Raw genomic sequence first — 14,968 nt, forward strand, 5'->3', positions numbered from 1 at the left:
TATTGACTGTTACTTCACTACTGCACTATTCAAAATCCTGGAGCTCCCTCCTTAACAGCACAGAAGTTTGGAACTTTCTGTACCTACACCACAGGGACTGCGGCGGTTCAAGAAGATAGCTCATCAACACCAAGGGCAATTAGGGATGGGCAATAAATGCTGGCTTAGCCAACGAAACCTACATCCCATGAATGAGTAAAAAATTGTTTAATTTCATTCTAGCACAAATCTACAGGGAAAAATCATTTTCCACATAAGGTGGAAGGGAAGCATATTTAGAGCAAGTCACATTGCCTCTATCTACACCTCATTCCACTAAGCTCAGTATCTCATCTCCATTAAACACTAGAACCATGGACTAGCTTATCAGTTCATATTTCAGCAGCTAGATGGAGAGACTGGAGTTGAAATGAAGGCTTTACTCAGTGCGTTAATGCAATGTGTCAACAGTTTTTATAAATCAAAAATATTATAATTAATGTTTAGTTTTTCAATGGGCAAACATATTTTATTAAGCTGTCGAGTAATGGACATTTCCAGCTCATTCAAGTAATCTTGTGATGCCTATTTCCTTTCTAATGTCTGGTTGGTATTAATAAACCTCCACATTGGAAACAAAATCTCCTAATTCCTCACTTCAATCTTCTAAGGATGTTCCAAAATTTATGGTGTCCATTAAGGGAACAAATAGAAAGTATTTCTACTGATTGGGGAGTCTGGGACTAGGTGACATAGTCTAAAAATTAGAGCCAGTCCTTTAGGGGTGAAATTAGGAAACACTTCTATACACAAAGGGTGGTAGAAGTTTGGAACTTTCTGTGAATGCAATTGATGCTGGGTTAATTATTTATTTTAAAGCTGATATTGACAAATTTTTGTCATTCAAAGGGATATGGGTTTCTGGAGTTAGATTACAGATCAGCCATGATCTCACTGAAAAGCAAAACAGGCTTCAGGGGCTAAATGGCCTCCTCCTGTTTCTATGTTCATACCTTTGAAATATAGACTGTATTGTAGAATCTGTTAAGATTCAGATATAACAATTGGAAACCTATTGTCTAAGGGTTAATTGATGGTTCACTTTCTGCAGGTTCAACAGCAGTTCATGAAAGGAAGTCAACTGCAACAAGCCAACTTGCAAATCCAATCACATAACAGTCTGGTCACCCCACTCTTCAGTAACCCCATGATGTTTTCCCAGACTCCAACAGTGCCCTTCCCTATTTCACTGCCCTCTGATGTCAGTCAGAGCCACTCAACTACAGAATATGGCCACGACCGACAACTAAGGTACAATTATTGTCGCAATTTTTGTACGGTCTGAAAACCAAGGAAAGAGCAGTTAACTAGAGTCACATTAGGTGGAAACATTATGAAATGCAGCACAGACCAAAGTTAATTAATGGTGGGGGTGGAGGGTGGGGTGGGGGGGTGGGGTTGGTGTGGCAACAATACTACAATTTCAGAAATTACTTGGAATGGCCTTTGCTAACCTTGTAGAAAATACAAACTTGGCATCTGTCCACCTTCACCAAATTAAAAAAAATCATCTTCATTTCACAAATCCCCATTTTTCTAAAATGAGAATGTGGCCTACTCTTTCTTGGCATAGAAATTATTTCTAGTGATGTTTCGATTATTTAGGCTATTCAGTGGTTCAGGGCAAGCTGTTGAGTTCTTAAAGTTAAACATGTGGCCCTCAAGTGCTTAAAATTCACTTATTGGTATTCTGCACTGTTTCTAAGCACAATCCACAGTGTCTCAAACCAGATCCATTTAGAAATAGATGGCACAATCTAAGAATTGTATCACTATGAATGTGTCTCGAATGACAGATGGTCTAAATCTCATTATAGATCATTTATGATTCTGCCTTCATAACTATGACTACTTTAATCATGGGATTCACCTGTAATTGTAACCATAATTTGCTAACCGGTGTCATTCTGGTCGCCACTTCCTATGCTGTAGGTAACTCTATTCTCCACCAGCACGTCCTCTCTGCGGTCTACTCCCAATGGGTTCTTAGCTGTAACCCTGCATGGGTAACCCTGGCAGCTTGTGGTCCATCCTTGCTGCTCTCCTATTCGTGATCTAAATCTTACCCTTGGCCACATCATCCAGAACTCAGAGACTACATGATCCAGGCTGTTACTATACGATCCAACAGTCTGCACAGCATCACGTCCCGGATGGATGCTCAATGTCGATGCCATTGTGGCCATTTTGTTTGAGTCTTGTCAGTGTCCAGCTCTCACTCCATTAGCCTCCCTGACTGTGCACTTTGGCAAAGGCCAAGACACATCACCCTGTTCGACCCTGAGCTGTGAGTTTTCACCCCTCTACATATGTCAATCAAAACTCTGTAGCCCAAGACTTTCCCCACACAAAGTGTTGCACATCAATCACCCAGCCATTCTAATTTAATAATCCTGGGCCTCGTTTTCAAATCGCTCCATGGTCTGGCCCATTCTCTTTGGGTAGTCCTCCAATCAAATGCACTAATCTATATTGCTAACCTCTCTGATTGAAGATTACGTTTGTACTCTGTCCACCGCCTTCATTTCTCCAACAGAAACCGAAATTGCTTTCCAAATGCAAGTGGAATCTCTGGAATCCCTTTCCAAAACCATTTCAACTTGCTATTTCTCCCCCTGCATTAAGAAAAACATTGGCCTGATCTTGTCCTCAGCCCCCACCATATATTTCTTCCTGTTGCCCAGCTTTCTCTTATTAAGTATTCCAAATTGTTCTTTCACATACAGAGTGCTAAATAATGTATTGTATGTTATGGGACCTGATACAGCACTAGAATAAATTTGCTATCCCATCATGTTCATTCTGAATCCTGCAAATAATATATATGCAGTATTACTTAATTGCTAGTAAACGGTTGCAGTGAAAGAGCTGGTAAAATTATATAAGCTCTTGTGGGATGTCACAAAACTTTGGGTTCAATGTTGCAATCAGGAGTATGAACTTTTACCTGTATCAAGTAGTATCCACTGTGTAATTATAATCGGTCTAGGCTGCTGCATCTCAAAGAAAAGTTGTAAGTAAGCTTGATAATTAAAAAGCTATGTATTCAGCAACATAATGTTGGCGTAACATCTCAAGCTGAAAGAAAACCACTCAAAAGTCACAGATTTAACTGCAAGAACAACATAATTAATTTGTCATGCCGGCTAACTCTCTAACTTGTGCTATGTGATCTCCAAACCTTCAGTTACTACAGAGTGTACCTTTCGGTATCTTATCTGAGCACCATGTAGCATCTAATACAAAACCCACACATACAAATCATCTATCATCATGATATTCAACAAAAACATATCCATGGTTTTTCTGATTGGTGTATGTAACTTAGATTGCATCCCTTACTAAACGTACTACAATGAATATTGCAAAAAAAACTTAATATCATTATTTCCCTAACTCACTGAGTAAATTAATTTCTTCGATTATGTATGTCCAGTAAATTCAGTGCATCAGAGTTCAATCACAGCTTTTTGTTTAGTATTTCAATTTCCGGAACTGTTATTTCTCTTTCACTATTTAACTGCGGCATCCCTTGTGATAATGATCAGTGTGAAATTTTATGCTCCACAATGGTCCATTCCAACTGCTTTCTTGCGTACTTAAAAACAACACAAACAGGAACATTAAAGTCACAAGGGCAGCATTTGACAAACACCTTTTTTGTTTAGAACATAATCACAACACTTAAAACTTCACAACTTGACACATGCTTTGTGTCAAGATTTGCTGGTTTTCAACGTAACATCACATTGTTTTAAATCACAAATTGTTGCTCCAAACTGATTTCCACTTTCCTGTCCTGTCGCTAAATCACACAAAATCTTCATATCGCTTTGGTACTCTCCTCTCGTGCTGTGGTCTGCCTGCTGTCTCAGGAACTCTGGTCATCGCGTCAGGATTAGGAAATGTCACGTCTCCTCTGGGAACCGACGGTTTTCACTCTGGATAGCTAGCTGTCTGCCTGCCATCAGCATCACTGGCTTGGACTTATAGATTGCTGGATGTCGGCTTCACCTCATCCCCCACATCTGGTTCTTCTGCTGCTGTGTCTTTGTCACCATGATACTTTTTGACGCAAGAAGAATTTTTGTCATACAGTACTCCATCTAGGAACACTGTTTCCCTTTTGGTGATGACAGTGTAGGGCTTGAGGAGCTGTGTGTTTGATCCTCCCTCAGTAGCTGTGACAGTGGGTTAGCGATGTTCATCTTTCCAGTATTGTGAGCCACCTTGTACTGCCGGAGTCCCAAAACCCATCTTTCAATTCTGGAACATGGTTTGAATCTGGCAGAATAAATCATCTCTAATGGCTCATGATCCGTCACTAATTCAAATTCAATTCCAAACAAGAATGCATGGAATCTTTCAATGCCCTCACCAATCCTGGGGCCTCTTTCTCCGTCTCCACACCTGTCAGAGATCTGCTCACATTGGTAATAATTCTCAGGCCTTCAGCATACATTTGCATCAGCACTGCTCCTAATTTTACTGGACTGGCAACTGCTATGACTTTCGTTGGTGCATTTGGATCATAGTATCCTGGGATTCAAGCACTTGTAAAGCTGTCTTTCAAAACATTGAAGGCAGCTTTCTGATCTTCTTCAAATCTGAACCGTTCATTGTTTCTCATCAACTTCCTCGATGGACCTGCCAGGGTGGTGAAGCTTGGGATATACCTCGCACAATAGTTCATAAATCCCAGAAAACTTCTTATTTTGCTGTCCTTTTGTGGTTCACAAGCCTCTGCTATTGCTTCTATCTTGTCTTTTTCTGCATATCAACACAGAGTCTGATGTCCCCATTTAGTTTAGGCACGACCACAAAAGGCTCACCCACGATGTTAATCCTTCAGCTGGCTCAATGATGTCTTGGCCGATCAGTTCCTGGATCTTTGCCTCAACATTCCCCCTCAGACCAAAATGTGTTCTGTGTACAGGCTGAGCTACAGGCTTCATGTTCTTGTCAATGGTTAATCTCACTTGGCAGGTATGTAACTACCTGATTCCTGGAAACACTGCTCCAAACTCCTCTCTACACTTCACACAGGATTTCACAGAGTTCCTGTGTAGCACCCCCGAGGGTTGGGCAGTTTCTCTGCTCAGAAGAGGCTCACTATCCTCCTCAATCACTACAAATTCTGCCTCTACATTCCAACCCTCAGCTCTCACATCCGCAATGAAGCATCCAACAGTTTGAAGTGGGGTTTTCGATGTGTAAGGATAGAGTTTGATACATTTGAGATGTGCACCTGATTCTCTTTGTCTTCAGCTCCTCCCACAATGCTCTGTTGATGACATTACTGTCACTGCCTGAATCTCCAATAGTGCTCACTTCAACACCACCAACAATCACTGGAACTTTCTCTTGGCTGCTCCTATTGATAGAAAACATGTATCCACGATTGCGGTTTGTGTCCTCACTCTCTGCATCTTCTTCAACTCAGTTCAGTTGTGCTACTTTCATCTCTCTTTCCTTTGTATTGTTTGCCAGGCTTCCATCTCTGTTCAGCTTTGCTTCTTCACTTCTTGGCAAAATGGTCTTTGATCCCACATTTCTGCATATCTTTCCCTTGACAGGCAGGAGGTATCTTTTCCATAGTGCTCCAAGTTGCCACATCTGAAACGCTCTCTCTCAGGCTTTCATTGTTTACATTTACATGGACCTGGATTCTGCTTGGTTAACCTCAGCTTTTGTCATGCCAATTGAGGTGGGACCAAGTTTCATACCGTAAAATTGTCCATCCTCTGAAAATAGCAACTGCATTGGGAGCAATGTGCCATCCAATGTTAAGTCACCTCTTCTTTCCAGCAGCCCATGCCTCAATTTATTCGACTTGCAATGTTGGATCCCCTGATGCATTACCTGGTTATTCAGATCCGTCACAACATAATTGCATCCATCCAATGCCTGCCTCAGAAGGGTCACAAATTGGGTGATTGTTTCCCTCCCCTCTTGCCTCATCTGACAGAAAACATGCCTTTCGAATGTGGTATTTGGTGTCACTACATAACAGCCCTTCAAAGCTTTCACTGTGTGTACATAAGCTGCCTTTTGTCCCATATGAGTCAACATCTTGAAAGTCTCCCTCACCAAAGCACCCGCATTGAACAACAAGGCCCAAGACTGTGCCTCCTGCACCATTGTCGTCCCGTCCAAAAACAGGCTGAGATTGTCAGAGAACACATCAAACTCCTCCAGCTACACTTTCTATTTCACATTGATGGTATCGGCACCACCATCAGATCTCAGATCTAACGGCTCAATTCCCAGGACTGCAGGCATATCAGCTCCAGCCATGATGCAATCCTAACTATCTGCATATTTATTGTCACTGTTAATGTCACACCTCAGGCTGAAAGAACAACATTTAAAGTCACAGGTTTAGCTGCAAGAACAACATCATTTAATCCACCAAGCTGGTTGTCTCCCTAACATATGCTCTTTGACCTTCAACTGCCACCCCCCCCCCCGCCCCACACCAGATGAGATGATCCCCATACAGTGTACCTGACAGCAGGGGTGGAATGCCAAATTTTGAGTTGCAGGAGCTCCAAGAAAATGTGCTGGCCACATCATTTCTGAATTTACTATAACATTGTTTTCCTATGTATTAATCATTTGAGTCCCCAAGCGTCAGTAAAACTATGCTTTTTAAGAGAAAAATATTAGTGCTGGTAGGCATGTAATTTCCAACCATGTGGTATTTTAAATCATTAGTCTTTTGGATAGCTAGAATTCCATTATGCAATGGTTTAATTATTTAATTCAAGCCTATTAAAAACATGAATAACAGAAGTCTTTACTTACTTTTGGCTGGGGGATGGTATATGGAGGGACCACTGCTTTTCTTGATTTATATTTATAACCTAGACCTGGGTGTACAGGGCCCAATTTCAAAATTTGAAGATGATGCAAGACTTGGAAGTATTGTGAACTGTGGGGAGGATGGTGACAGACTTCAAGAGGATATAGACAGGCTGGTGGATTGGGCAAACACCTGGCAGATGAAATTTAACCTTGAGAATTGCGAAGTGACACGTTATGGTCAGAAGAATGAGGAGAGGTGACATAAAACAAAGGGTACAATTCTAAAGGAAATGCAGGAGCAGAGGGAGGGACCTGGGTGTATATGTGCCTAAATGATATGGCTACTCGGGCTCCACTGGACCCCACCACTCCTGCTGTCTCACACTCTGGGCCCTGGAACTTAGCTTCAAAACTTACCTTCCCACTTTTTGCTGCTCGTCCAATCACAGCAGCTTTACAGCATTTTTCAAATAGTCACTTGAAGTTTGGCTGCACTGAGTTGGACAAGTCTGCTTTAAAAAGAAGTTGCCAGAGCACCTATCATCATGACAGCTAGCGGTCAGATTAAGGCAGTAATTGAGTATTAGTTTTGTTCATGCACATAATCCATCAATTCAATGTTTATAATCTAACCTGAACTGTTCACATGAATTATAGCCTTTTAGTTCATGTCAAGCTATGACCATTTATGAACTAAGTGAAGGGTGCCCTCACTCGCATCTCTAGCACTGAGAGAAGAGAAAAGAGAAGATAGATAGGTAAATAAGGAGAAGCTGTTCCCACTCATGAAAGGATCAAGAATGAGAGGGCACACATTTGAAGTGATTTGTAAAAGAAGCAAATATGATGTGAGAAAAAACTTTTTTTTAACACGAGTGGTTTAGGTCTGGAATGCAGTGTCTGGAAATGCAATGGAGGCAAGTTCAATCAAGGCATTCAAGAGGGCATTAGATGATTATTTGAATAGAAACAATGTGCAGGAGTGTGGGAACAAGGCAGGGCAAAGGAACTAAGTCATAATGCTCATTTGGAGAGCCGGCACAGACATGATGGGCTGAATGGCCTCCTTCTGTGCCGTTAAAATTCTGTGATTCTGTGATACCATCATTTTTCACTTGGCTCTTTTTCAGGTTATTTTTGAATCAACCCATTCTTTCTAATATGCCAAACAGCAGTGGAAATGAACAGCCATCACAGAATAATACAGCCAGACAACAGGCAAAGTATGAATTTCAAGATTATCTCAAAGCATATCAGCACAGTCACAAAGGGTTCCTGGAAGCATTGGATACAGTAGCCTGGGAAATCACTGTGAATTACAGTATTATACAAATGCTTAATGCACCTCAGTTATTTTAACAGTCATTAGCCCACTTAAAATATACAGGTAAATGCTGGCATTGCAACAGTGAAGTCAGTGTTCATAAAATCTCACTGGCGGTCATTTCCTGATCTTTTTAGTGGTTATCAAACTGTGATGTAAACATAGTGAAGGGTCTGTCAGAAACGGATAAGATTTAATCAATGCAGGTTTCCCAAGATAAGTTGAGCAATACTGACAGGGAGATTGATATGACTATTACCTAAGCAACATCTTACTCTCTAGGTATTGATCCAATCCAAGGTAATGGGATTGGCAAGTCATAAAAAGACTCACCAGCTAATATATTAATCCCAGCAATGTTCAGATATCTGTGACAAACACTGGATGCCAGTTATGTTGCAGTACTGAAAACAAAAATAGACAATTAGGTTTTTTTTTAATTCATTCATGGGATGTGAGCATCACTGGCTGGGCCAGTATTGCCCATCCCTAATTGCCCTCGAGAAGATGGTGGTGAGCTGCCTTCCCCCTTCAGGGGAGGAAACCTATCATCCTTACGCCCACATGGTTGACTCTCTGCCCTCTGAGATGACCTAGCTAACTAACAGTTGTATCAACCAGCTGCAGTAAGCACTGTAGGTACCTACACCACACATACTACATCAGTTAAAAAAGGTGGCTTAATACCAGTACCTGCTCAAGAACAATTGGATGGGCATTAAATGCTGGCCTTGCCTGTGATGCACACATCCCAAGAACAAAGAAACACCTTAGGACCGGTCTGTCTTAAAGGAGACAACTCCAATATGGAGAATGGAAATAGAAATTACAGGAAATACACATGTCCCTATTAGCTGTGTCCATAGAGAGCTAATGCCCAATTTGTCCACTGGCTACCATGCAAGGTTAGATGATCATGTGGCCCTGAATCTCGCAACAACTCACACTCATCCAGCTTCCTTTAAATCAGTTTTTGTTGTTCGCCCATCAGAATCACAGAATCACAGTGCAGAAAGAAGAGGCCCTTCGGCCCATCGAATCTGCACCGACACGTGAGAAACACCTGACCTACCTACCTAATCCCATTTACCAGCACTTGGCCCATAGCCTTGAATGTTATGACATGCCAAGTGCTCATCCAGGTACTTTTTAAAGGATGTGAGGCAACCCACCTCCACCACCCTCCCAGGCAGTGCATTCCGGACTGTCACCACCCTCTGGGTAAAAAAGTTTTTCCTCACATCCCCCCTAAACCTCCTGCCCCTCACCTTGAACTTATGCCCCCTCGTGACTGACCCTTCAACTAAGGGGAACAGCTGCTCCTTATCCATCCTGTCCATGCCCCTCATAATCTTGTACACCTGATCAGGTCGCCCCTCAGTCTTCTCTGCTCCAACAAAAACAATCCAATCCAACTTCTCTTCATAACTTAAATGTTTCATCCCAGGAAACATCCTGGTGAATCTCCTCTGCACCCGCTCCAGTGCAATCACATCCTTCCTATAATGTGGCAACCAGAACTGCACACAGTACTCCAGCTGTGGCCTCATCAAGGTTCTATACAACTCCAACATGACTTTCCTACTTTTGTAATCTATGCCTTGATTTATAAAGGCAAGTGTCCCATATTCCTTTTTCACCACCCCACTAACATGCCCCTCCACCTTCAGGAGATCTATGGACACACATGCCAGGGTCCCTTTGTTCTTCAGAACTTCCTATAGTGCCATGCCATTCACTGAATACTTCCTGGTCAAATTACTCCTTCCAAAGTGTATGACCTCACACTTTTTTAGGGTTAAATTCCATCTGCCACTTATCTGCCCATTTGACCATCCCATCTATATCTTCCTGTAACTCTTTTGAGTACAAACACATTTCCATCTGTTCCTATTCAGATGAGGTTACATTGTTTCATAGTTTTGCCATTGTGAGATTTGAACTCTTGATCTTGGGGTTACAAGCCCAGTACCATAACCACTTGGCTATTTAGGCCAAGCCTATATCTTCCTGTAGCCCAACACACTCAACCTCATTGTTAACTACCCAGCCAATCTTTGTGTCATCCGCAAACATTACTAATCCTACCTCCCACATAGTCATCTATGTCATTTATATAAATGACAAATAATAGGGGAGCAAGCACAGGTCCCTGTGGTACGCCAATGTGAACAATCGATTTGCTGCAGGTTATCACTGACCAAACACTTTGTACAGCACCAGATCATGTTATCCTAATTGGGTAAACATTACCTCATGCATTAAACTAATACAACCTGTGCCAAATTTTCAATGAGTCCTACCTTGTGAATTTTGTGGTCTTGTATTTTCAGGTATATCCAAGATCAGCAGATGCTGACAGCGCTAGCAATGCAACCAATCAGCTGTAGTGCGGTCATTGTCCCTTCTCCAAGCTCCGTGGCTATCCAACATCAAAGCTTCTCTTCACACCAGCAGGCCTCTATCCAACAGCAACATGCTCATCATTCCATGCAGGCCCAACAGCAGCATCAATATCTTCAGGTACAAAATCCCATGAGTATGTATAAGCTACATAGAGAAACGGTATCTTAAAGCTACAGGCAGCAAACTGTGGTATTAACATTCGAAGATTTTTGTTCTCCATGTCACAAGAAATATGACATGACATGAGATCTGCCCTGCCTTCAAACTATTAAATAAAGAGAAATTAAATATTCATTTTACATGGATATTAAGTAGTTCTGAAAAAAATAACCAAGGATGCCTTCACCCTTGCAAACTATTTTGCAATGTCCGCCCCTTCTTGCACTCATATAATACAAAAGGAGCAAGGGAAAGAAAGGGGTACAGGGCAAAGACCACGATAAAAAGAAGAGTTATGGTTTCACACGAGTCCAGAGTCCAGAATCAAAATATCCTGTGGCAAATTCCTTCAGAGTTTAGCAGGCTGGAACTGTTGAAGGGTGATCCATCTTTCCAGAAGCAAGATGGAAGAAGGCACATAAAGATGAATTAGTCTTGAAGGCACAGATACAGAAGTTCCAATGTCCCAGAATTCACAGTGTAGATGAGGACCAGGCACTTCACCTGGACAGAGCTCTTTCTGCTGTCACCTGATAGATGATAAAATGGTAGACTGCCTGGGTTTAGTTCCACACAGCAATATTACAGGTTCTAGCAGCTTGGGGCAGGTCACATGACATATCTTCCACTTCTTCTCCTGGGTGTTGGATAAAGGATGTATTTTCCAGAGTCTTGACCCATGAGGTGTTTAATAGAGGAGTCAGATCCCTTTTATCCTTTGCATGTCTCCGTTGGCAGAGCTCTGCCTTAGAAATATAAAGGGGGTTGTGCATTTCTTTGGAATTTGATTGTCGGCATTCACAGGGGGCAATAGCACAAGGTCCCTGCAGGTTTCTGTAGGTTAGGAGTTCCCCTGGTGTGAGTCATGTTTTTTTTTCCCTTCCTGGCTTCTGGCTGAGACACCAGACACAGCTAGAGAATTACCGACAAAGACTGTACCTCCCACTCTTGCATCATTACCTCTAGGGGTGTCCCCCAATTTCTATCTTTGGTCCCCTTCTATTTCCCATTTACTTCCTTCAGTTAAATATTGGGAAGACTGAAGTCATTGTTTTCAGTCCCCACGCCAAACTCCATTCCCTACCTAATAGCTCAATTCCTTTCCCTGGCAGCAGTCTGAGACTAAGCCAGGCTGTTCAAAACCTTTATGACATAATTGACCCCGAGATGCACATCCAACCTCATATTCGCACCATCACTAAGACTGTCTATTTACACCTCCATTACGTCATTGTGATTCTGCGATTGCCTGACTTTGTCCCTGCCTCAGCTCAACTGCTCCTAAAATACTCACTCATGCCTTTGTTACACCTAGACATGATAATTCCTATTTACGTCTGGCTGGTCTCACACATTCTACCCTCTGTAAAATCAAGGTTATCCAAAAGTCTGTGGATTGTGTCTTAACTCACACCAAATCCCGTTCCTCTATCACCCCCGTGGTCACCACACTATGTTGACTCCCAGTCAAGCAACGTCTTCATTTTAAAATATTCATCCTTGTTTCCAAATCCCTCCATGACTTTGCCTTTCCCTAACTCTGTAATCTCCTCCAGCCCCACAAACCTCCGAGATATCTGCACTCTTTTAAGTCTGACCTCCACAGCGTCTCCAAGTTTAATTGCACCTCCATTGATGGCCATCCCTTCAGTTGCCTGGGCCTCAAGCTCTGGAATTCCCTCCCTACACCTCTCCACCTTTCTACTTCACTTTCCTCTTTTAGGGAGCTCCTTAAACCTATGTCTATGACCAAGCTTTTGCTCATCTGCTCTAATATCTCTTTATGTGGCTTGGTGTCAAATTTTAGTTTGTTAACACTTGAAAAGTACCATGACACATTCTATTGCATTCATGGCACTATACAAATGCAAGTGCTTATTGTAGTTCTATTTATAATGCTGTCCTGAACAAAAAAATGCAAAGGAACAGGAGGAGACTATTCAGCCCCTCTACTATTGAATGAGATCATGGCTGATTTGTGACCTAACTCCTTTGCCCCATATTTCTTAATACCTTTGGTTAACAGAAACAACCAAATACAGTACAATCCCAACATACAATACCCCTAACTGTTTATGGCTGAGGTTTATACAACATGTAACAATGCAATTTCAATAAAATATCTGTCATATCTACTGGAGAAATATCACATTACTTCTTGATTTATCTTGTCACTTGCAGTGAAGTATTGAGATTTGGTACTGTATTTGTTATGGTGCTGGATTATCCCCAAATGGAAAGCTGCAAAATTAACAAGTGACCACACGAGTTGCTGAACTGTTGTAAAAACCTAACTGGTTCGCTTGTGTCCTTTACCCCTGTCACCCCTCCCTGCCTGCTTGTGACTCCAGTCCCACACTATGTAGCTGACTCTTAGAATCATAGAGTGATGTAGTGAAGGAGGAAGCCATTCAACCCATTGTGCTTGTGCTGGGTCTTTGAAAGAGCCAGCCAATTAGTCCCACTTCCCTGTTCCTCCCCCACAGCACTGATTTTTCTTTAACATTGTGAAAGTTAGGGTTGAATCTGCTTCCACCATCTGTTACCCTTTCAGGTGGTGCACATTCCAAATCATAGTAACTCGTAAGCTAATAAAAAATGCTCACATCGTCTCTGTTTTTCTTGTCATGCACCTTAGATCTGTTTCCTTCGGTTATTGACCTTGCTGCCACTGGAAACAGTTTCTCCTTATTTACTCTGCCAAAACGATTCATGATTTTGAACATCTCTATCAAATCTCCCCCTGAACTGCCTCTGCTCTAAACAACAACCCCAGCATCTCCATCAGAGCTGAAGAGAAGTAGAAATGTGATGGATTTTATACGCTTTAAGAGGGGGGTGGAGCAGGTGGAGCAAGATAGATCAGAGACAGGTGGGAGCTAAAGAGAGATTGACAAAGAAGTTATGGACACAAGGCAAAGTGAGTGTTAACAGTAGTGGTAAAGACTCCCATCTATCCCTTACCTCCTATCTTCTCCACCTGCAACACCCCCTCTTGAACGGTATAAAATGCTTCACATTTCTTTTCCTCTTTAGCTCTGAAGTAGAGTCATATGGACTCGAAATGTTAACTCAATTTCTCTCTCCACAGATGCTGCTAGACCTGTGGAGCTTTTACAGCATTTTTTGTATTTTACTTCAGATTTCCAGCATCTGCAGTATTTTGCTTCCAGTCTCCCCACATAACTGAAGTCCCTCATCCCTGGTATCATTCTAGTAAATCTCTTCTGCGTCCTCTCTTAACGTTTTGAGAAATTGCCTCGCATGCCACACTGCAATCATTCTCCTTTCAGCCCCACAAGGCTGAATTCTCACAAATTCTAGGTGACTTAGTGTTCATCTCCCAATGACACACGTGCTTTGCAAATGCCAATATTTAGCAGCCACTCTCAGGAATTCATCCTTTCTGAATGCGTTTTTCCTCCTGCCTTGTCACTGAGGCTGAGACACAAAATAGAGGCTTGATCTTCACTGTGGAGGGGTTGGGTGTGGGGGGAGTTGGGGAGAATGGTGGGTCAGGGGAAATAAGCCAGCGTGGAACATGCTAACATCTGTCTGCTAGTTGCAGAGCCCTTAGAGGAAGATGAAAAGAATAGTGTAAGGGATGGAAAGCCGAAAAGCGAGGGAGGTGAAAAAGTTTCTATGACAAACAGACACTTTTTGTGTCGAGCTGAAACGAATCAATTTGTAACAAAATGTTTTTATTTGTTTAGCAAGTGCCACCAAGTGGAATGATACAAGGTGACCAGTTGCAACCTCTTTTCCTGGCATCACCTCCTCATGTTAACATGGGGTACCTCTCGCAACATCAACCCCACGGGAGACAAAACGGTACCAGCGACCTCTCAGACCTGTCCAACGTTCAGTTGCCGCGGTAACCAAGGACCTGCCCAAGGCAGACGACACATGGCCACAAATTGGACATACCGCAATGGTAAATTTGTGGGTGAAGGGCAAGCATTCAACTGACGGCTCATGCACACACGGAAGGGATGGGCACGGGGCTACACCTCTTCCGTGGAAGCATGCGTGGCATCTTTCAGGCTGAAGAAATGCAGAAACCCAGCAAGGGAGACAGAGGTGGCCACACCTTTCATGAAGGAGGCTGCTGCCTTCACAGAGCAAACTTAAAAAAAAGATCCAGATTCACTTTCTCTGCTCACCTGGTCTCTCAGATCTGTTCCTAAAAACAAGCCTGAAGGATGATACGAGATTAACAAACGTACCGCTGGA

The 14,968-nt window shown here is 42.4% G+C and overlaps 1 protein-coding gene across 1 annotated transcript in view; it reads left to right on the plus strand.

The window, feature by feature from the left end:
- The window catches only part of npas2 (neuronal PAS domain protein 2), a 78,011-nt gene extending 63,398 nt beyond the window's left edge, over positions 1-14,613 (plus strand). Inside the window, exons 17-20 of the mRNA XM_041196195.1 lie at positions 1,091-1,290; positions 7,977-8,069; positions 10,504-10,693; positions 14,449-14,613. Coding sequence (XP_041052129.1) covers positions 1,091-1,290; positions 7,977-8,069; positions 10,504-10,693; positions 14,449-14,613 — 648 coding nt within the window. The remainder of the gene's footprint in view (positions 1-1,090; positions 1,291-7,976; positions 8,070-10,503; positions 10,694-14,448) is intronic.
- Positions 14,614-14,968: the final 355 nt, after the last annotated feature.

This window comes from Carcharodon carcharias, chromosome 9, assembly GCF_017639515.1.
Source record: "Carcharodon carcharias isolate sCarCar2 chromosome 9, sCarCar2.pri, whole genome shotgun sequence".
Taxonomy (NCBI): Eukaryota; Metazoa; Chordata; class Chondrichthyes; order Lamniformes; family Lamnidae; genus Carcharodon; species Carcharodon carcharias.